The 24,463-nt window shown below is 44.7% G+C and overlaps 1 protein-coding gene across 3 annotated transcripts in view; it reads right to left on the reverse strand.

Moving 5' to 3' along the window:
* The window catches only part of LOC147892265 (phosphatidylserine decarboxylase proenzyme 3-like), a 176,740-nt gene that overhangs the window by 128,050 nt on the left and 24,227 nt on the right, over window positions 1-24,463 (reverse strand). For all 3 annotated transcript variants that reach the window (XM_087388300.1, XM_087388299.1, XM_087388301.1), the window contains exons 10-12: window positions 19,367-19,522; window positions 19,014-19,098; window positions 1,880-1,991 (exon numbers count right to left, since the gene is read on the reverse strand). In XM_087388300.1, coding sequence (XP_087244426.1) covers window positions 1,880-1,991; window positions 19,014-19,098; window positions 19,367-19,522 — 353 coding nt within the window. The remainder of the gene's footprint in view (window positions 1-1,879; window positions 1,992-19,013; window positions 19,099-19,366; window positions 19,523-24,463) is intronic.

The raw sequence follows: 24,463 nt of genomic DNA on the forward strand, positions 1-24,463 counted from the left end.
AGATAGGTCACCGAGGCTAGAAAACCCTACATCCTGCAGAGAAAAGCTGATTCTGCCCTAGCACAGTCGCAAAAGCAGCTTAGAAGAGAACACCCACGCCTGGAAAGTTACCAAAATCAGCAGCAACACCCAAAAAGCTCCAGAAATCAGCTCAAAATCTCATGCAGAGCCTGGAAACACCTGGAACAGCCTTGGAACAGGTCCCAGCCACCTAGCACAGCTCGAAAGACCTGGAGATGAACTCGCAATCTGAAGAAGACACCTTAGCTGAAATCGGAATTTGCAAGAAGCTCCTAGATCAGGTGCAATTTCTTCTGGGAGGCCCTGGTTGATGGCGATTTTCCCTGGCAAGGTCTAGAAGCTCCTGGAAGATGACGATTTAGCTCTGGCAGCACGTGGCAGGCTCTGGCAGCTCACAATTGACGATCTGGCTCCTCTAAAACTGATTTTGGCATTCTGCCACGGCTCTCTGCTCTTTTTGGAGTCCTATGCTAAAATTAGCAATTTTGAATTGCACCATTCTTTTTGTCCCCCTGTTGCACACGTTGGCCCTAGAAATTAATTGCCTAGTTACTCGGCGCACATTCCCATTTCCCAAGGGCCCACTAGGAAATTTTAATTCCCCAAGTCCCGCCCCATGGCCGGACCCTCGCACCCCAGAGACTCAAGGCCGTTGCACAAATTACGGTAGTCGCAAATCAAAAGTCCCATAATTTCACGTCCTCGAGACACACTGCCATCACTTCACCCATCCTAACGCAATGTCTTCAAGACAATGGCAAGTAACACATATGGGTTGCGAGGTGCAGCCTTGTGAAAAGGGGAGCAACTTGCAACCACTTAATGTTTGGTTGGATATCATCTTCACCTTTCCCTCGAACTGTAAGAATCCAGAAAAAAATTAGCATCTAGGATTCATCTTCCCAGGACAAACTCGCCTTCTTTCCTGCTAATCCCTAATCAGATTTCTCAACGACTACACGCTACTGCTCTTCTTTCCCCAGATTCCTAGAGAATTCCTCTCTCTGGTTCAACCTTTCTCACCACAAGGTGTTCTTGCACTACAATCAAGATCCTCTCTCTCCAATCATGGTGAATTCACATCACTAGCTGATGAAATCACAAACTACTCCAAAATCTTCAACAAACTGCGAATTGGATCCATACCTGGAATTCACCACTCCAGCATACCTCGCATCACTTCAACCACGATCAAGATCATTCACGATAGGGCAGCTCTGATACCATCTGTCACGCCCTCACATGATCTAACTCTCGCGGAACCATGGTCTACAACACCAGAATCATGTGCAAGCAAACTTGACACCCAACCATGCTGATCCAAACTCGATCAGCCCCACCTAGGCTAGAGTGCCAGCTCTGCAGGCTTAACCTCACCCTTGCCGTCCCATACCGCCTAGTGTACCTCCTAGCTCTGCTCACTCACTCTGGCTAGTGTATGCAACTATGGCCTTGCCCCTCCCTTTATAGACTCCGGGAAGAGTGCTCGCCAAGAAAAGCCAAGAAATGCGCACAAGTGCCAAGAAAAGTGAAAAAGCAATCTTACTAAACCATGTTCCCATGCATAGCACTCTAGCCCATCATCTACGTGCACATCACAATCACATGCTCGCATAGACCTATAGGACCGAACACCTTGGCATAGAGCTACAGGGCCCTGAACACTCGTTACAAAAGTTTCAATCCTCTCATGACCAGAGCAACATTGTGTTTGGCACATCAATATAACGAAATGATTACAACCAATGCCACTATCCCAACCGTTTGTATGATTTAACGAAACTCTACATTAAAATATGGTAAAAATGAAACTCAAACTTTGCATACACAAAAAATTTAGTAAATTGCATCATTTTACCTTTGTCAATTAACGTAAGACCTAGTCGAGATTGATAAATGGCTCGCATGCCCAGCACAATTTTGTTATCTATCAATTCCTCCTCCAACCTTTGTGTTCTCCTATCGAAAACCTATAGTTTCACATTGATAAACCATGTGAGAAAAGTAACAAATTTCTTCAACAAAGCTATTTGTACTAACTCAAGAGATTTCTTCAACAAAGCTAGCACAAAATCTCCATCCTCCCAAGCACCATTATCCTTCTGAAACCCTTTGCATGCCAAATATATTGATCAGTGTTGTTCTTATAGCAAACGTGAACGAGAATCACTATCCTGCACATTCAAACACCTATAATGCTTGAAACCAATGAAATTCCCCCCAAAGACTCTTCAATCTCGACCCCCTTTTAAAACACACGCATATTGACACGTCCCCAACACTCCTGAAACCATTGCTCTGAAAGCAAACACAAGAACACACCAAACGTGAGGAATCTGAGCAGGCTGCTCACCACCCAACCATAAAATCTATGGGATGCGATCCCGAATCAAGAGATGTCCCCTCCGAGCCACAGGCTAACCTATTGGCACGAACTCCCAACCAGATCTTAACCAACCTGGCGTCCCATACCACCAGGTGGCACCGTGAAGCCAGGGATCTATTGCAGGGCCTTGGGCTACGCTATGATGCAGGCACGCGTCTGCGACTCAATCCAAGATCAAACCTAGCACCTTGGAACGAGACTTGCTCCCTTCAGCTCCATGAGAACTGAACCTCTCAATCCTTATATAGACTCGGGCCCCATGCGCCAAAAATAGCGAAGACCTATAACTGGTTCTTACCAATGTCTTCAGAAGCCCTCACGAGCCTATGAGACAAAGTACAACCAAAAAAAGAATAGCTACTACTTCCGAGTACCAGAGAGTAAAGGGAGTGCACAAGGGCATCTTTTGGGCATGCATAGACCATCTCCAAGATTATTATCAGCTAGATATGATCTAATGTGACGATAAACTGCATTTATTTACCCAAATTTAAGACAGAGTCTTTGGGTCTATACTTTAAGTCTCTTACTAACAACTCGTTCATACCCTTGCCACTCAACCCGAGAATCAAGCCTGCCTAGCCCTAAGCCTCCCCAAGCTACCTGAGCTAGTCTTGTGTACCCCAGTACACGTCAGATACCAATCCGTGCACATGACATACTTCCCCTCCTCTAAGAACTCACTCCTGAATTCGCTAAAAAACTCGAGAATGACCGCTGGAGGTTCTGTAATGTCTCCCATGTTCCATCCTCCTCAACACGATCCTTCCACTTGATCTTCTATTCCGTGATAGTTCTATTACGACTCTGTCTTTCACGAAATTCAAGAATACTCTCAGGTTCATGTGGAATAAAAGTCAAATCTGTAACTTCTAATATTTCTTAAGGAGAAACAAGTTAATCATCCACACCTAGTAACTCTTTCAGTCTACTAACATGAAACACTGGATGTACTTTAACATCAGGAGGCAATTCTAGTTTATATGCAACTGATCCAATTCTTTTAACAACCTTAAACAGACCACAATATATGGGGGATAATTTCGGAACCAAACCAATACTTAGGCTCTTGGATTCCTTGCGAATACACAAATAAACCATCGTTCCTTCCGAGAACTCTCTAGGTGAACAATGTCTATTAGCATAAAATCTGTCCCAATCTTGGACACTTCTAATACACTCATTGGCAAATTGCAACATTTCTTGCATGTCTTGCAAGAATGTCTTTCCAGCATCATTTTGAATACCCTTAAATCTAACCGTAACTGGTGACTTATTCCCATTTATTACACGAGATTTGCAATGGTTGTAACAAACCCACGCTTCTAAGATGTTCTACCTTAGTAACCTGACAAACCCCGCAACCTATCACCTAGTTTTCAATAAATGCACACATCTTAGGCCAATAAAAGGTATGTTTCACAAGAGACAGAGTCCGATGTATATCTCGATGTCCAACACTAGGAACATCATGACACTCACAGAGACACATACCTTTCCATTCCGGAACAGCAAGCTGTTACTAATCATCCACTGACCTCCCGCCGCTTGGACCGTAGCTGGCATAATCCCTATGTCCTGATCAACCATGGAGCTCCCAACCTAGACTTTCTGCCGATAGGATTGAAATAGGTTTGAGGATATTTTCATAAATGACATAGCATTTACAAACTTCACTCGACTTAAGGCAACCACCACACTATTCATCCAACCCTTTCGATAAGTTATTTCAAAATCAAAATCTTACATTAACTCTGCCCATCTAGCCTTTCTTCCCCTCAATTCAGACCCGTCACACACATACTTGATTAACTGATGATCTGTCAATCAAAGAAAGTTAGAACCATACAAGTAGTGTCTCCAAACCTTCAAAGCATACACAACTGCATAGAGTTCTTTTTTTAGTATGGGCCAACGATATTAGGTGTCGTCTAGCTTCTTACTCTCAAAAGCTACAGGTATGTCGTCTTGGAATGGAATAAGCTGCCCCAATTGCAAAATCACTCGCAACGACCTCTAAAACATAAGGCCAGGTAGAATCGGGTAATCCAAGAATGGGTGCTTCCTTGATAGTTAACTTTAACTAGAAAGCGTTTTATTTTTTCTTTGCTTTGCAATGGACTAGGAATTGTCCAAGAATCAAAACGCATGCATTTGTCTAACCTCTAATAGGTTCAAATGTTGGGAGATTGTTTAGTGAATGTGTAAAACCCAAAAGAGTGCAAGAAGGCCCAAATTTTAAGGGACAAGTGCCAAAAAAGCAGATCCCACAAGAGCAAAAGCACCAAGAAAGTGGTGTCCCACTAGAGTCAAAAACGAAATTCAACGCCGAAATTGGGGATATAAAGCCCAAAAGCCAACTTTATAAAAAAACACACCCCAACTTTCTGGATCCCATGCTTTTGGGCTGGTAGCCTAGTCTATAAAGAGAGAGGCATTGTGCCTTGAGCCCTTGTTTCTTAGCTGATTATAGATTTGTTTTAGGGCTTTTGCTCCGCTTACAAAACTTATTCATGCTTGTTCTCCCTTTCGTATGACACAAAGTATATCTTCTGAATTCCACCAATCTTGGAAATTGTTTCCTTCATAAGATCAAAAGCATTCATCTCCAGAATAAAAGCCATCACACAGTCCCCCTATGTGTAGAATGCATGTGCCCCCCCTCGTGTTCTCTTCCTTCCCTTCCCCCCTTCTCGCCTCTTCCCTGGACTTCCTCCACCTGAGTTTTATCTACCTTCGCCAGCATTTTGCTCAAGTTTGATTGGTCATTTAGACTCGCTGGAGCTGTGGAGTCGCACTCCACCGGGAGCCTTACATTAGGCACCCTCTAGTCGCGCTGCTTCTAGGACTCCTTGCTGAAGCCCGCTTCACCCAAAATCCACTTAGACTGTTGGACCTGTCCTTGCAACTGTTGGTGCAGCTCTTTGGCGGTTTCTACAGTTCGTTTCAAGCTGGAGAGCCTTTGTACTCGCGACTACTCCCTAGTTTCTTTGGCATCGACCTGATTGGAGCTATACTCGTTCGTGTACTTTGGAGCAGCTCTTTGGCAGTTTCTGCAGTTCGTTTCAAGCTGGAGAGCCTTTGTACTCGCGACTACTCCCTAGATTCTTTGGCATCGACCTGATTGGAGGTGGTGTTTTCTGGAGCTATACTCGTTCGTGTACTTTGGAGCAGCTCTTCTCCTTCTTTATTCGCATTCTCTAGCCCCTTGGAGTTCGTTTCATTGTGGCGCTTGGGTCTACTTGGTTTGAAGCAAGTAGCTACCGTTATTTGTTGCCTATTCTTGATCACGACTAGCTTCCACGTGTCAACCCAAATAGCTTGGGGCTGTGTTGGAGTGCCCACCAGGATTTGCTCTTTTGGCCTAGCCTTTGGAGGCTTTATGGAGTACTCTCGAGCATGAAGGAAGGTTTTTCTTGGTTCAATTGCAGCCCCACCAGCCCCTGGAGTAGGCTCCTTCACACGCCTAGTCCTTGAGCTGAAAAAAGGCCACCACTAGGCTCATGGGAGCACTTGGGAGCACTTGGGAGCTCAAAATGCTCACCAAGTAGAGAAGCAACGGAAAGGTGACATTCAAAATCCCCACAGTAAACACCCCACATTAGAAGGAGGTCAACAAAGCTGGAACAACTACCCCATGCCTTCTTCTCTTTAGCTACGAGCCTTTTCCCCCTACTCCCACTTCATTCCTTTTCCACACCATTCCCTTCCTTCTATGGTGCACCGCTTCACTTGTTTTTTAAAGAAAGATTACTGGTGGTGAGGTTGGTCTAGCAAGAGGGGCTCAAATGGCAGCACCCTCGATTCCCAATGATGTCAAGGTGCTTGTTCTCCTCAGGACAAGCAACAGGTTGAAATTGAGGTTTAGTCACTTGATGATAGAGGCCTGGTGGGTAGGATCATGAGTCTTACACCGTCAAGGAGGGGCAAGGTTGGCTCAGACAAGCTTAGCATTTACAAATGGCCATATTCAAGATGTCACTCTATAGGAGACGGGAGTCTTTCTCCTCCAGCTGAAGTGCCATAGCACCACCCTGTCCCTAGCGAAGCAGAGTCCTATCTTTCTTGGCCCACACCTTGTCTACCTGCTACCTTGGTATCATGGATTTATTGTGGACGATATGGATTCCACTCATCACGTGCCGTGCTTTCTGGTCACACTACGCTTTGTGGACGATATGCATTATCGTCTTAAACTTCCCTCCATTAGGAAAGCATTAGCACAGTGCTCGAGTCTCCACCTCAAAAAGCAGCTTCAATGTAGCGGATGATGAAGTCCCTCCCACCTTCCCTGTTCAAGTTCATCTTGGACTAATTCATCAAAAACGAAAATTTCCCTAGAGCATGATAGGCAAATTCAAAAGGGTCAACAAAATTATGAATTTCTTGCATACAATGAGCAGAACCTGGCCTGTGATTCCTTCCGCAGAAACTCGATTTTCAAGAGTGGCTCTGATACCAAAGATACGACCCCAAGGCTCCTGAAAATCTCGAACCTGCAAATAAGCACAAGAAAACAACCCTGGAACCAAGAAAGATGGGTGCAAGCTAGCTCACCACCAAACCATGACATCCACGGGGGACAAGCCTCGACAAACTGGGACATCCACTTCGAGCCATAAGCAAATCTGTTGGCGATCTCCCAACTAGATCCCAACCAACCTACCGTCCGCTGGTGCCCCATGGGCCTTGGATCAGCTTATGGGTCTTGGACTACGCTAGGAAGCAGGTGCACGTCCGCAACACGATCCAGAATCCATACCGGCAAGGAAAAACTGAACTCGCTCTAACTTGCACCAACAAAAACTGAACCCCTAGGCTCCTTATATAGGCTCGAGCCCAATGCACAAAAGATAGCGAAAACCCTAATTCAAACCCAAATCCATCTATGCCCTTCCAACTCAACCCGAGAATCGTCTGTCTAGCCCCAAGCCTTCCCAAGCTTCTTGAGCTAGTCCTGTGCGCCAAAAGCACAAGCGGGAAGCAAGCGGGGCCCCCCGAAGAAGGCGACCTATCCAAATTATTGTAGATAATTCTATCATGTATCCTACCCAGATTCAGGATGGAGTGCCCACATGAGGTGACCAAGTCTCACCTATCTACAAAGATTCAAGATATGTCTGCCTCATCTAAAACAATGTCAAGTAATAGAATAGAGTCATACCCATACAAGGCGACCGGGGCTTGCCTATTTGTCGATATTTAGGATATGCTTGCCACATCCAAATCAATGTCAAGTAATAGAATAGAGTCATGCTAAAAGTCCACGATGGACACCATGTCGGTCTGCAATCCTAGCATTGAAGTCCCCAAGAAGGAGAGCTTCCCTGTGGCTCAAAAAGTCCGAGATACCTAGATACATGCTTGCAGATTCTCACCCTCCTCTCGAAGCATACCCATGAAAGAGTGGCTATATAAGGTGACCGGGGCTCGCCTATCTGCGGGGATTCGCGATATGCCTGCCTCATCCAAAACAATGCCAAATAAGAAAATAGACTCATGCTAATAGTCAATGATCAATACGTTTTGATCTACAATCCTAGTAATGAAGTCCTCAACAAGGAGAACTTCCCCGTGGCTCGAAAAGTCCATTATATCTAGTACAAGTCTGAAAAAAGCAACATCCCACCCTTCTTTCAAAGCTACCTAGCAAAACGTGAGGTCTCTGGGAGGACGTAGTAAACTATGATGAAAAGATGTCACTGAGGTGAGCCACTGATCGAAATCTATAGGAGTCTTGCCACGTGCATGTGGGTCATGTCTCTCCATTGAGATCATCACACGTGACAGACGATCAGTATAGGCCTACCACTCTGCCTGATCTCTATAGTCCAACTATCTCTCTGATCTTGTTCCACTAGGTTCCCATATATATTCGTTGGAATGGTCACCTCCCCATCTGTAAGCCCCCAAATGAGGAGAGCGTGGGGGAGGGAGACCGAAGAGAGAAGAAAGAGAGGGGGGCTGCCACATGGGCAGCACCTCACAGCCAAGAGTGAAAGAGATGGCTGCCACATGGACAGCAGCAAGGCTGTCATGTGGGCAGCACTGCTCAAGAGCATCCTGGAGAGCCTGGAGCGAGGTCTTTGGGCTGCGAGTATCTGCAGCAGACGTGCAGGCGGACAGCACAACTGTATGGGCCAGTACGGAGGGCTGGAAGCAAGGTATGGAGCAGATGCAGATGACCAGAGGGCTGGAGCAAAGGCGCGGTACAGGCGGGTCAGGAGAGCAGGGTGAACAAACACTGACATGACAGGGGATGGAGCAGCACATGGCAGCCCATATGGAGGGCTGGTTGGGCTGGGCAAAGCCAGCCAACCAGGCCCTATCTCGGGCTGGCCAAGGGCTCAGCCCTTGCATGGAAGTGTGGGCCAAAGGCCCTAGAAAAGAGAGCCCCAAAGGGGCGTTTATATACAGTCCAGGTCAGGGCTGGTCAGCCTGTTTGGGTCGGCCATAGGCAGCCTGACTGGTCGGTTTTATGACAGGCCTTAGGGCCTATAAAAGCAGAGGCACTTGCCTCATTTTCACATCCAGCAGCCAGCTGTTCCAGGGCAGAAAGGAGCAGCAGGAAGCCTACTCTCTGGGCCTATCTACACGAGGTGAGAGAGTGCAACAGGTGCTGCAGACTTAGCTCTAGGGAGAGGCTGGACCTTGGCTGTCTTCTAGGGCAGCAAGGTGCTGAGATCATCATACCTTCTGGAGCAGCCATTCACAAGCAGGTTGGAGCAGTGGAACATGGACCTGTGTGCTGCAGAAAAGCTTGGCAGGGGCTGCCCACCTAGGCTGATTCACAGGCAGTAAGGTGGAGAAGAACACATTGGACGGAAAGTCTACTTACGCTCGAGGTGGAGCACGCAGGCTCGGGTCTAGAGAGGAGAAGGACCTTGTGGTTAGATCAGAGGACCACACCATTGGTGGGACTCTGGATCTATCTGTTTTGTATTGTGTCCATAGTTTTGGATGGAAATATATAAGTTTTGGTGTCTTCTATATCTGGCTGGTTCATTGTCTATTGATGAGTCTGCACATCTATGTGATGCACATTAAGTAAAGAAGTTTGTGATTCCACACCCCACACCACACTGTGTGAGCTCCTGGGCATTACTATAAGTCTTCCATTGTGCGTACCCTCTGTTGGGTCATTTTCTAACAATATTCACAAACTAGTGGTATTGCGCACTTTTGCACTTTGAGGAGTAGAGGACACTATCTCATCCTATGTTAAAGCTAAGGGATGGAGCTACTAAAGGAGGCATCCACACTAAAGGCTGATGTCTAAGATGAGAAGAACAAGTTAAAAAGTACAATGCAATGTCTTTGCGGAGAGGCACACCTAACCTAGCATATGAACCATGGGCCAAGGGGAGTCCTTGCAAGATAACCAATTGGTCAATTGTCCACCAAGGTATCAAAATCTCTACATGTTGTCTGGGAAACCGAATCCGCAAGCCAACTGAAAAATAGAAGAGATGATCTCGGTCAATAGTGGATTTGGCGAAAGTTACTGTCCTCGAAAAAAAGTCAACGATAGGGCGATGCGAATGCTCAACCTGTACAGAATGCCTGGGGAGATGGATCTAGACAACCAGAGCAATTGATAAAGCCTACTTTGGATCTACATTCAATGATCTCCGTACAAGCTAAGTTTTCCCAAAAGCTTATGGAATGCTAGCTACGCCCTGAACGTGTAGGGTTGTAGGAGGTCCTCTCTAATGACCTCGTACACCTCATGATATGGTGGCAATACTACAAAGCTATAGGACTTCAAAGCTATACTGAAACAATGCCAATATGTCTATATGGAGTCCCAAGCATGCAAAACATCTGCATAACCAAGTGACCCAGCTCCTCTGCGAGGTCAAGGCTTGCCAAGATAGCCTACTTCATTTTGATGTCATGGTGCCGAAGTCCTTGACTATATGGAGGTACATGACCATATGAAGAGCTACATCAAGCTATAACAGAGTAGATCCAAACTCTGCTAGCAAAATATGGTATGGGACCGATGACTTGCTGCAGATCGTCACTGCAAGAAGTACAACCCTTAGTCTCTCTACTCAGGACCATTTTGCTGCAGACTTGCTACAGGTAATCCATGCAGGAAGAACTTGTAGTCTCTCTACTCAAGACCATCTTGCCTCTGATTGGGGGGGAGGGGAGGAGAGAGAGAGAGAGAGAAAGAAAGAAAGAAAGAAAGCCTATTAACGTCCACTGGAGACCAAAAGGGAAAGCAAGAAACCCTCTAGTACAACTGCTTTAGGGAGGCCACACGGCAGCTCCCAAGGAGTGCAAAAGCAACCCACATTATTTAGAGTACCTACATGATAGTCTGAAAGAGTAAACAGCCATACATCAATTTAAGACTGAGAGTCTTTTGGTTTTGATTTAAACTCTCTGATTAGTGCTACGCCTTCACGATAAACTGCCCATTTTCCATCCTTTCTGGCAGCCCTGACTTTAGCTAATTCAGTTGCCTTATTCTTGAGTTGAGCTTGTGTAACCTCCTCTCCTATCCATACTTTGGAGCCCTTCAACTTGTAAGATTGTCAAATAAGCTTGATCTGCATATCTTTTGACTTCAGAGTAAGGATTGCATGACCTTTATAGTGCATAATAGAAGCTGGCCTGGGGTCGTCACCATCCTGCCTAGGAGTCTCCCTATTCTAATCTTCAACGCATTATCACATCTATCTTCGTGTTCTTTAATCTCTGCTTGAATATCAAGCATACTTGCTTTCATGTCCACTTCCACAATCACTTCCTTTTTAGCAATTTGTACTTCAATGTGAACAAGATCTTTGATTGTAGAGAGTTGTGCAGGGTAGAGGGGGAATCCTTACAAGATTTCATAGCCCCATCAATTACTGCCTGCTTACCAAGCCCTTCCAGAATGTGAAGTCGAACCTTTTACTTCTGCCAATTCCAATCGTAGCTCTCTCATTGCCTGCTGCAGATAAAAAATATGATCCTATTGCCCAAGGATGGGTCGTTTTGAGCCATCTTGTTGGTAATTCTGTGCATATGGAGAGGGTGTCATGGCTGCAACTGTAGAGTACCGAGCCCTGATGGAGGTTAAAGGAGTTGAGGGGGACTTGGAGCAGAGGGTAGGCCAGTCCATAATTGGCTCTCTGTTAAACCCCCTACCTTAACCTAACCCCCGGGTTGGGTTGGGGGTTTAGCCCAACTCCGGGTTAGGCTTAGATTGACTACTGCTAGCCAAGGTAACTACTGGCTGAGGCAAAGGGCTGACAGGTGGAGGGCTGCTGAAAGAAAGAAAGAAAGATGTATTAACGTCTTCAGGAGGCCTCGCGGGCCTATGAGACAAAGTACAATCACAAGTGACTCGTACAAGCCCCTATGGGCTGGTGCAAGGGGTTCGCTAAGACCGTTGCAGAGTCCTGAAGAAAACTCAAAGAAAATATGACAATAATATAAATGGAGACTCAGATACTCAAAAGCCATATCCAGGTGCCATGGTGGCTCTCTTGTGAGATGCGAGGATATCTCGGAGCTGCGCCTGTCATGTCGATTGGGAGATGAGGCGGCGTGGTTTCCAAGACCTTTGTATCCATGGAACATGCCCGATCGAGAGTGACCCCTTGGCTCTAGCACTTGCTTCTAAGAAAGGCTGTGATAGACTGGACCTCCATAGTGTGCAGTCTAGCTACTCTCTGCTCTGCCGCTCCATGCCATCTCCTCCCATTAATCCACTCTACCCTCATCTCATCTATCTCCTCCTCCTCAACTCCGTTGTGTCTTGGGGCTGACTCAAAGACATAGAGAGCTGTGACCTGCCTCTCGGCTGCATCGCTACCTGATCTCTCTCAGAAGAGTCTCTCTATGCCATCTCATCTCCATCAGATAGAAACCGACACATACCTGATCCTAGAAATGCATCAAGCGAAGAGTGGTCCAAATCCGAGTCCCTCCTGATATACGCAGCGGCATAGTTGCAATGAAACACGTTTTTTTTTTTTTGAAACGTTTTCAGACTTTGCCAAACGTTTGGAAATTAAAAACACGTTTTTTGGGAGTGGTTTTTCGAGCAAAAGGCCCTAAGCTCAATTTTTTGCCCTATTTTTTATCAAAACAGTTAAAGGAGCTGTTGCCATCACGCTTTGTTGGAAAATGCCTTCCCGAGCTCACTTCTAAGTGTATGAGCATATTCGATTGCTGAAATGTTTTCCCCAGTGTTCTGGGTGCCATTAGTGCATGAAATCATGCATTTTAGGTTCCAGGAAAGTGTACTTATATACTAGGCAATTAATTTTTTTGTAAAACAAGCACCTGGGGAAAATTTTGAATCAAAACACGTTTGCAAACGTTTCCCAACGTGACGTTTCCAAACGTCTGGCAACTATGCACAACGGTATCATCCTCGAATCTCATAGTATGGCGAACATACGCATAAAGAGTGCTCCTCTCTCTCCAACTCTCCTAGTGTACGTGTACAAAGACTGCATATCTGCTGCTCTCTCGGTATCCTGCAGCTTTGCCTTGCTCTATCCCCAACTAGTGGGATGAGACTCTCATTTGCCACAATGGCAATCCTCAACAAGTGTGAGATACCTTTCTCCTCCAGATATGAGGTTCCAATTATCACTCCATCCTCTGAGATCCTAAGGAAATGGTCTTGATAGAACTAGATCTTGGTGGGGAACTCTTGGTCCCCTCCCCAAGTCCGTGTTGTGTGAAGCTGTAGTAGATCCAGCCGTATGATATTGTTGATCTCATCTCATCGGTATAATATGATGAGGGACTGAGGGCTTACTCAGGATCATCCGGGAGCCCATAATCACATGTAGTCCCTCAAACCTCTTCCAATCTGTCGCCCTATTTTGTGGAGTCCAAGATTGTAAGTGAAGCTCTCCCTGTTATGGGAATTTGTTTTTGATATCCCCTCAGCAAAATTAGGACTTGCTTTTTAAAAAGCTAGATCTATTATTGATGCTAGACAAAATAGCGAGATGGACTGTATCGGCCTGTTAAAATAGTGGTGCTTGAGATAGAAGTAAAGGGGTTAGAGCCTCACATGATTAGCCTTTGGTATTTGCAGTGCCTGAGGATGATCAACCCCTTCGTATATAACTAATTTCTTCCTGAAAATCCTCCCTGAATTTTTATATTATTCTTTACCTCAAACTTGAGGTGAAGTTTTTTCTTAAGTGATGATGAGAATCCCAGATTCCATGGATTCAGTGCCCTGCCAATTGACTTCGAGTTAGATAACTCTAAAAATCTTACGTTTACAACGAGGCTGGTTGAGGAATCTCACAATCTTGGATAGTGAGATAACAACTATTATTCTCTGAGGATTCAAAGTGGTATACACCTCGAATTCGTTCTTGGAAAGAGGCTTCCTTAACTTTGATCTAGGAGGCAAAGGGAGTTGCTTAGGCAGAGAGGACAGAGATGGAGAGCCACAGAAGGAGAGTACGGAAAGAAAGAAAGAAAGAAAGAAAGTGTATTATTGTCCACTAGAGGCCAAAATGGGCCCATGGGACATCAAGAACTCTGCATACAAGATAGCACAAAATCAACGTGCCCCAAAGAAGAGGCATCGTCGAATATCATCTAAGTGCTACGCAATATAATGCTAGTGAAAGTACATAATGTCAAATCTGAGCCTAAATACAGAGTAAACTAGATGCACGGAAACCGCCCCCGGATGCAAAATGGGGGGGATGAGCACAATATGCCAATGCAAAGATACAAGTCCAGGTGTCAATGAGAGAGAGAGAGAGAGAGAGAGAGAGAGAGAGAGAGAGAGAGAGAGAGAGTTTGTTGAAATTCTTTGAAAGATCAAAGGGTCTATGAGACTATATGAGCCTAATACAATGAGCTAAGGGATGGAGCCACTAAAAGAGCATCAACACCCATGACGAATATCAAAAAATCCCATAATCAAAACAATGTTGATACATAGAGAGCACTCTCTAATTAGGCTCATGGAGAGGATAGGGGCTGGCAGCACTACACGGTGACCATCTAGAAGCTGGTGGAGATGTGCAGCCTAAAAGGGGGTCGGCAATGTGCAAGGCTGTTGCGGCAGCATAAACCCGACGATGTAGCGTTGACGGTTGTCGATATGTGTCATTTGTTTCGTCTCCTAGCTATGGCCCCGCAATAAACAAATGACACTGTCACTTCTCTCGTCCATGCCTCCGATCTAGTAAGCATGGAGGGAAGGTCCCCTAGTCTGATCTAGGCCTCCACCCACTAGTGAGTATACCATGTCTCTCACTCTTGGTCTTTGGATCTATCGTCTGCTTAAGCCCTGTTGGTCGGTGCTATCTGGCTAGAAAAACTCAATGAATATGCTCTAAGTGGAATAGAAAGATACATCTTGATCTAACTTACGTATTCTAAATAAGTGCTCCCTACGTCAGAAAGCCGCAAGGCAACTATGATCTCAGTAGGACTGAAAACTAGACAGGGGTTCAAAACCATCCCTAAAGAGGTACTAATAGCGACCTCTGATCTCATAGTACACGAGGTATTTGAAAGTGAAATGCTCCTCCGACTTGACTCTTGATAATATAGGGTGCAGATGCAACCCTCTTTCGGTATGCCCTCCACCTATCCACTCTTAATGCGAAGTCTTGATGAAATGTAGAACTACCCAATAGATATCCTTAAGGAGTGGGAAAGGTGGATCCGTGCATACCCTGGTGGATCAATGAAGCCTCTACCAAAAGTCCGACAAGCAATGATCTCTATAAAAACTAAGCTTCACAAGGAGCTCGCAAAGTGCCAACCTTGGTTCACCTCGTGATATGTGAGCGGGAAGAGGTCGGCCTTCTTCTTTCTGCAATCCTTCGCAAAATGGCCTGACGTGTCACAATAAAAGCACTTCTTCTTTTGCTTCCTTTTTTGGGAAGTGTCCTCATCATCAGTCATCCTTCTTGGACTTGCCACCGTTAGGTTTGCCCTTTCCTTTGCCAGTGTTTGCCAGCATAATCCTTCGCCAGCAACGCCTTGTCATCTTTGTCGTTGTTGTAGAGCTTCTCCCTAGCTTCTTCCTGGACCAGTAATGGATCCAACTCCTCAAAAGTTAAGGGTTTCGTCCTCTGTCATGTTGTAACAGTTGTAACGAAGCTTTTGAAACTCCATGATAGCCTACTCAGGACAATCAAGGCCAACTGGCACCAATCCACCTTTTAACCAACTGATGCTAGTTGATCCCTCACCACTTTGACCTTCATCAAGTAGTCATGTACCGAATCTCCCTCATCCATATCCAGGTTGTAGAGCTGCTGCTAAAGAAGCAAGATCAAGGATGTGTTGTTTGTCTCGTACAAATCCTTCAGAATGGCCCACGCCTCTGACGTCTCGGCCATCTGGATGTGAGAAAGAACAGAGTCCGCCGTAGTCCTATGATTAATGCCAAGGTATGGGCATCTCTATCTTCCCAACCTTCGAGCTCCTCTCCATCTACTGATATGAGTATCTTCCCCTTGCTGTCCGCCATACCCTCCGAGTTCACCTCCACTCCCGTTATTGGTTTCCACAGCTTCCCGGCCACTAAATGACTCCGGATCTTCACCTCCCATCCAGTTTCCTAGACTCTCTAATAGTGAAAGAAAGAAATCTAGGGGAGGAGGAAGGGAGAGAAGGGGCTGAAGAGCCTTCTAAGATCAACATATAGCAAAGTCGAGCAAACTCAACCTTCCGTAGACCAGAACTCTGAACGCACTTGACTGAACCTGAGTCACCCTCCTTCTTGCAAGGGCATTGTCCTCCAGTCATGGAAGTCGATTCCCAAGAGCTTCTGAATCAAAGTCGTCCTTCATCAAGGTCCCTACTTTCAAGCCTTGGCCTTTGTGCCATCGCTGCCTCGATCTCCTTTTCATAAATATGTGCTTTTTTGTAGTTCATTCTTAACTTGGGATGTGCAATTATTTTCTATTTTTTCACAGCATTGCTTGTTCCCATTATGCCTATAGGCATTGCTCTGTTGTCTGACTTGAGAGACTCATCCTCAATCTTGATGTACTCAATCGTGTGTTTTGCATGTGAGTTTGTGATCACATAATCAACTACACTCGAACCTTGAGCTGTTTTGCATGTGTACCCTCGTGTGTTTTGAAAATTTGTTGTGCCATTGCATATTTGTAGCCCAAAGCACCCACACAACGTGAGAAGTTTGTCTTCCCATATGAGTGATTTCCCCGGCATCACTTCATGTCCTTTTCCAACCTCCTCTTTCTTCATTATCTTCTTCTATTTTATCCATCCATATTGGGTCTCTTTCCTCAGTTATTATGATGCCCTGCATTGATCCTGTTCATGCATTGAAGTCTCCTGCTAGAATAATTGTACTCTCTTTAAAAACCTGGCTATATCCTCCCCTAAGTGCATGAGGGGTCTTCTCGGGATATGTTGCTATTGTTTTTGTTGATAGATGATCGTGGTGGTGCAAAATAACACGCTGCCATTTTGATATTTTCCTCCGTTGCCATGATATCCAGCCACATGTAATGTTTGTGTGGGTCTTCCTTTACAACCGTGACTGTTTTTTCCCACACCATTATTAAGTAGCATGCTATCCCACCAAATCCTCGTCCCCCTAGGTGTGTTTTTGTATTCAAGATTGATGCTTTTATGAATCCATGAATTTCTGGGGGTGTGTTCCCTTCATGCTCCCATGTCTCCAAAATTACAAGTATGTCTGTCTCAGCTATATCCTCTTCCAGTGTAACGACTTGTCTGTCTCAGCTATATCCCCTTCCAGTGTGACGACTTGTCCATAGTCCATCCTCCTAAGTCCCTATGCTTGTTTCCCTCCCTCCTTGATTTTTCCTGTAATGACAGCCTTACCGTCTTTCATGTATGCATGTTTACCTTCCTTTTTTGCTTTTCTGATTTTTTCCAACTCCTTGAGATTTTGGGCATTATTGGCTCTGTGTAAGGTCCTCATTAATCCAGATTAACTGTCCCTTCAAGTGATGTTTGTTGTGAGGTACTTTGAGGCAAGATTGAGTGTCTTGAAACTTCACGATTATCGGCCTTGGTTTTTCCCCTTTCCTTCCCACCTGGAAGGCTTCTTGCCATTTGGTGGATGATATGTGCATTGTACTCATTCGCACTCTCTTCTATTCCCACAATTCGAATGTTAAGAGCTTTTTCCTTTTCCTCTTGCTGCTCTTTCATTGTAGAAGTTAACTCATCCAATTTGTTCTTGACCAGATCATCAATAGTATTAATGATGTCCTGCTTTGGGGACTCTGGTGGACTTTGCATTGTTCTTTCTCCTTCAGCATAATCTGTCCATGCATATGCTGTCCCATTTTCTGTTCCATGCTATTGAGTTTGGCATACCCTTTCTCCATTTTCTTTTCCATTTCAACCATTTTCTGATTCATCTCATGCATTTTATATTGCATCTGTTTGGCTTCTTGCGTCAGTGCTGTGTTTTCATCCTGCAGCTGTATCATAGCCTCATATATTTGCCTTCTCATTGACTTGTAGAACTTGGCATATGGTGACATATTACTCCCAGGTATTTTCTTTGGGGTAAACATCACACGCTTGGGGGTAAACATCTTCTTTCACTGCCCTTTTCTGCTGTTCAGAGTATCACTGAATTCTTACCAGATTTTTGCAAGCATTCTACCTCATAGGTTTTGGTATCTTCCACAACGTTTTGCATTTGTATCTGAGGTCTATTTTTGTAGCTGAATTGTCAATAACTCATGTATTGTACTGATTTGATTTCATTTCTGAATTCAGGTTCTCATCTTAAGACTAAGACAGATGTGTAGACTTTCTTGTACTCTCTACACAATCACATCAGTTCATGATCTTGTAGCCCACATATGAATATCCATGTCACAGCTCGAGCTGTTTGATAGGGGCCACCTAAAGGGTGGACAACAGACTTGTAAGAGGCACCAGTCCAATAAATTAAGAAGCCGAGAAGCCCACCCACTTCCCTTCAGCTCATGTCTCCAGACAGGACCTTTGTTGCTCTTGAACAAATACAATTGGCACATCTTTAATTGCACCCAGGCCCAATCAACAGTAGGGAATGCAAGCAAAAAACCAGAGCATGCTTCGTTCATTGCCAACTATAGCTTCTCTATTCAAAGGAGCTTAGGGGCTAGGCCTTAATCAAACGAAATCTTTAAACGAGGCTAAATAAAAGGATCTATAAGAGGACTGTTTGAAATGACCAGCAAGCCCATGATGCTACTTGGAGGCTTGCTATAAGATCTATACTTCAGTCATCAAATGTACTACTAGATGCCCAATTCATTATTAGCTCCAGAGATTGCTACAGCACGCAAAACACCTTGGTGATCATATTAATAGAAGCTATTCATATCCCTATAATCATTCCATGGCACATCATGCAGGGCATCAAAACAAGAACCGTGTAAGTAATTTTCACACGGTGGTGAAGTCAACGGTACTATTGTTCACGCAGGTCAAACCCTTGCCTCCTCTGTTGCTGCCGTGGGGGATGCTAAAAATAGCAAATTAAGGTCTTCGTCTTCTACACACGGTGCATATACAATATCTTACTTTTACTAGTTGAGAATATTCTGTTAGCAAAAAATATTCTCATCAGAAAGTAACAAATGGAAACCTTGAAGTATCTTACCAGTATGTGTGAAGAATTAGGCCCTTCCTTTAGCCCAACGTCATAAGAGGATAACTGAGCCCATTCGCTTAACTTGAACATCCACCTAGGCAGATAGCATTACAAGGACATGTCAACGACAAGACCAGGGGAAACCAAAAACCTCATCATAATGATCTATAAGCAGATTTGGACCTTCTACAAGGTCTACTTTAAGCTTGCACAAAAATGTAGCAGCTTTGAAGCGACCTCCAACAAAGGGTAAAGGCTACTTAAACAGCAATTAGGATTTTCTGCCCACTACAAGAGCAAGAAGTCCAAAGTCGTCAAACAAAAACAACGGATCTTCTAAGGAAAATCTCATCTCCACTCACCCATAGGATGCTTGCTTTTCTGTTAAGAATCCCCCAGTCATAGTCTGGTATCCAGTGCCTTCATCAAAGCAGAGGCTTACATGTATAACATCATCAATGAAGCTGGGGCCACCCAGATTATGACCACATACTGGACACCTATTCATTATACCTGACCTGCATGACACAAAGATTCAAAACTTGAGTGCCTGAAAGTACGAAACAGATACTAATATCAAAATATACTGCTGCACCGAATCTTCTATTTTACAATCATTAGCAGAAAATTACCTGTACTGCATAGAACATCAAACCAGTGTCCATCTTTAGTAGGGATAATGCCAAATATAGCAGCTTACCCCTTTGCAAGCTGAACAAAGCTTTATATGGGCTGAAACAAGCCCTACGTGCATGGTATGCCAAGATTGATGCATTCCTCGCAAGTAAGGGGTTACATAATAGTCCCACGAAAAGCACCCTCTACATCAAGAAGGATGGGGGGGATATTTTGGTCATCATTCTTTATGTAGATGACATGCTGCTCACAGGGTCTAATGACGAAATAATTGCAGATTTCAAAGCTGAGTTGAAAGCTGAATTTGACATGACAGATTTGGGCATGTTAAATTTTTATTTGGGGATCCGATTCATACAAGACTAGCGTGGCATCGTTATGTCTCAATCCAAGTATGTGCAAAAGCTCTTGGATAGGTTCAAAATGCATGATTGTAAGCCTATAGCCACTCCCATGGAGCCGGGGCTAAAGCTTACTATGTATGATGCAGGTGAATCAATGGATGTCACACTTTACAGCCAGGCTATTGGATGCCTCATCTATTTGTGCAATACAAGGCCCGATATTCAGTATGCAATATCTCAGGTGACTAGGTATATGCACAGCCCAAAGACAGCACATTGGCAGGCTGTAAAACGCATCTTCCGTTATTTGCAAGGCACAAAGTTTTATGGCTTGATGTTTCCCAGGGGGGGTGACTTGCAGATGCATGCTTACAGTGATTCAGATTGGCCTAGAGACTATGATACGAAGCAGCCCACTAGTGGTAATTGTTTCTTTTTTGGCAAAGCTTGCATTTCTTGGCTCAGCAAGAAGCAATCTACAGTGGCTACTTCCTCATGTGAAGCTGAGTACAGGGCAGCTTTCACAGCGACAGTTGAATGTGTTTGGTTGCGTCGTTTGTTTGCTGATCTTCATCTCTTATTGGAGGGTCCTTCTCCAATTCTCACCGATAGTCAGAGTGCTATAGCAGTGGCAAAGAATCATGAGTTTCATCCTCGCACGAAGCACATTGAGGTTCATTATCATTATGTCAGAGAGAAGTTGCATGCAGGGGAGATCGGTATAATCTATGTGTCAACACATGACAATGCTACAGACATCTTCACCAAAGCACTTCCACGTGAGAAGTTTGCGGCATTTCGCAGTGCCCTAAACTTATTTCCTTTTGGTGATTGATCACTACCTTGTACACCACATTAGCACTGCGGGGGGTGTTAGAATTATTATTATATTCTAGGCAGCGGCCAATGTAGTGTAATAAGTAGGTTAGGGGTACTTTTCCCTCATTGAGGTTTTCCCCCCTAACCACAGTCCAATCCCTAACTACAGTTAGTGGATAGGTTAAGGGTTTTGTCACTTAGACAAAACCCCTAACTCTCACTTGTACTTTCAATTCTTCTATTCAGTTATTCAGCTCTCACTCTTGCTCACAGTCTTGCTTTCTGCTCTCCCTTACTCTCACAGAAGGTAGTACCCGGAACAATGCCTATCATCCCTCCTCTGTCACATGCCCACTCATCCACATAGAGTCGGTCTAGCCTCAAGAAAAATTGCGGACATCCACTTGTCTCTCCTGTCTAGAAAAGAGAAAAGATCCTACTAAGTGACCAAACTCAGCTAGATGCCAAGGATCCTGTCCTCTCACATGGACTTGAGCCCGTCCCAAGCCGCCGCCTCCTCTCTTTTAAGAATTCCTACCTCTCCACCTCCCCTCCTATCTTCTAACATATTCAACTCACCTACACCAATGATCAGCTACTAAAAGAGCCTGACAGATGATGGTCCAAAAGCCCATCCTCCGTTAGGGGCAAAAAGGGACAAAATTCATACTATACCTTATCCTCAATGTAACCAAGATAGAGACAGAGAGACAAAGAGAGCCAAGAGAATAGAAGGGTCACTCAAAGGAAGATGAGCTTCGAAATAAAACACAAAAACGTGGCTGAGAAGTTAATCTTGGTGAGTAGCCCTGAGTTCAAAGAAGTAAACCAAGAGGTGATAATAATGCTCATGTCCAACACTAAGCAATGGTCAAAAGATCCAAGTACCTTTGTGAAAATGAAGGACAACACCAGTTGCTTAAAGCATGCTGATGAATTGGAGTGGAGATAAATAACTTCCAAGCAAACACACGGGAGGTGTCCTTGGACGAGGCATGTTGAGTCTTTTGCTAATTCATGGAACTTGGTGGTGTGGACAGCTCTACGAAATTGAGGAAGAAAAGAGGCAACATGCTGGATAGGTTTGATAATCTGGAGGAAGATCATGCTGGATAGTTTTGATAATCTGGAGGAAGATCATGTGTCGGACCAGAGAACACATGTGATTCGAAGTCATTATTTGGTACCCTGGTACACTCAAGATTCGAATCTTCATTGGGTCATTGTGGATCCACCATATGACGTTGAACAAAAGAAAGAAAGAAAGTTTATTAAAGTCTTCGAAAGACCAAAGACTTTATGAGACTCAAAAACAGAATACATACTAAAAATTTTAAATGGCCGGTGGCACCACTAAGCGGGCATCCATATCCAAGACAGATACTATATCCGAAAGATGTAAAAAACAAATAGATATACAACATGCTATCACTGTGGCAATCCTCTATGCTATCTAAGGACTATATCCACTAAGCAGTGGAGGATGAATAAGAGGGTCTCAACGGACAAAGGCTCCTCTAGAGGCCGCCGTGGCTAAGAGACAAAAGAGATTAAATCGGTGATAAAGCGTTGTTGTTGATCAACTTGCATGGTCCTTTGTGGTCACCTCGCAAAAGCTCACCGTCGAAGAAGTACCACTGTCACCCCAATTGGTTGTCCTGAGGCCAACAAACATGGATAGAGATTCCCAAGCTGCATCCATATATCAAGGCATTGGTGGGTCTATCATGTCTATGTCTTTGAGTCTCAGCTGCGTCATCTCCCTAGGCACAACTGGTCCATGCTGTCTGACTGAAAAAAAATCAATCTCTATATCTTGAGAAGCCAATCTCTTGTTGTACGGCCTCATGAAGGAAAATTGCTACCCGTCTCTAATCCAGATGGACTAAGAGGCAGGAGAGGGGTCCAAATCCATCTCTGAATAGACAATGGAGGCGGCCTCAGACTCATCCTACACAGGACACCTAAAGTTCTCCTCTGACTCAATCTCTTGCAAGTCCCATAAAGTGCAAATGCAGCCCTCATGAGGAATGCCCTTACCCTATTTGGTGGGAAGAAACACTGAATTTCCCAAACGAGATCCTTAAACCATAGGAGACCTGAAGCCAGACGGTCGATGAACTCCTCCTCTCATATCTGTAGATAGTGCTCTCTGTAACAATTGAGCTTCACAAGAAGCTCGCCAGGTGCTAACCAAGTCTTGTACGTGTGTAGTTGTACGAGATCCCCTTGAATGACCTCATTTGCATCGTGACAAGTGAGTGGAACAAAGGGGGCCTCCAGACTATACTAGAAAGACGACAATCTATCCATGTGAAGTCCAAGACTCACAAAATGTATGCATGTCTAAGCGTACCAACATCTCTAATCACCTCAGCTACTAATATCATGGATGCGAATAAGCCCAACATGGTAACTTGTTGGCTTGAGGTCGTGGAACCAAAACCCCTGACTCGATGGAGGTATGTGGCCGCTTGGATGCTATGTCAAGCTAAAGTGGGCCAACTCCTAACTCAGGCAAGATATCTAGTGTGGGACTGATGGCTAACTGCGGATTGTCCATGCAAGCACTTGAATTTAGAACCTCTCCACTCATGCCAAATCCGCGGGCTTTGTCTTCCACCGGGGTTGCTACTTGTAAAACAAGAATACACCTTGGCTAGACGGCCAAACTCTCTACATCTCAAACCACTCCACCCTCTTAAGGAGCTCAAACCACTCCACCCTCTTAAGGAGCTCACCTCCACTCAAGGTCTCCAATATAATCTTTAATAGTAGCAACTCTAGATCCTCCACAACTAAGCCAACCTTTAGTACACAGTCTCCCATAATGACCACGGCAATAATTATGGGGCATCTCTTAACAATGCAAAAGTGTCCCCCGATAAAGAGTAGTATATCCATGTACTCTTTGGGCAAACCTAGGAACCCTAGGGAGCCTGAAAAGCATGACACATGATGCTTGGTCTCCATGTTACTCACTATGAAACAATGGTACTGGGGAATTACAAATATGAGTGTACACCCCACAGATATTGGGCTCCACTAGAGTAGGAGCTGCACAATCTCTGACATGGTGAGCTGGAGTAAATTTGGTTGTTTTAGGTACGATCTCATGGAAGCTTGTAAGCTCGTGAAAATAAATTTATCTATATGGTATATTGGATGTAAAAGGTAGAGCTAGAGGAGTTTGAAGAGGAGAAACAAGCAGCAGCTGTCATAGCAGAGGTAGAGATGGATGGGAGCAAGGCTGCGGTATGCCCCTAGCATAGTAGAACCAAATATAAGGCTATACACGGCTACAAAAAAACTTGTCCATTTCGTGAATGACTACCCAATGGAACATGCATTGGTGCTAGAAACATCTGGTACAAAAGGGCTGAGTATCTAAAGAAACCTAAAACTTAAGACATTATAAACAGTTTTTTTGTGTGTGCATGTGTTGCGCGTGTGTCCAAGTTGGAAGTCTTTTATTACTACTTCTAGTTTTGAGTAGTAGTTGTTCCACTTTGGACAACTATGAATGTACATTTTCTTGAATGAAATATCTCTTTTACACACAAAAAAGTGTGCGTGCACGTGCATGCGTGCGTGCGTGCGTGCGTGTGTGTGTGTGTGTGTGTGGGGGGGGGGGGGGGGGGGGGGGGGCAAGGCTTTGAC

The sequence above is a fragment of the Dipteris shenzhenensis genome, chromosome 17, assembly GCF_047967505.1.
Source record: "Dipteris shenzhenensis isolate YYH24624 ecotype China chromosome 17, Dip_SZ_1.0, whole genome shotgun sequence".
Taxonomy (NCBI): domain Eukaryota; kingdom Viridiplantae; phylum Streptophyta; class Polypodiopsida; order Gleicheniales; family Dipteridaceae; genus Dipteris; species Dipteris shenzhenensis.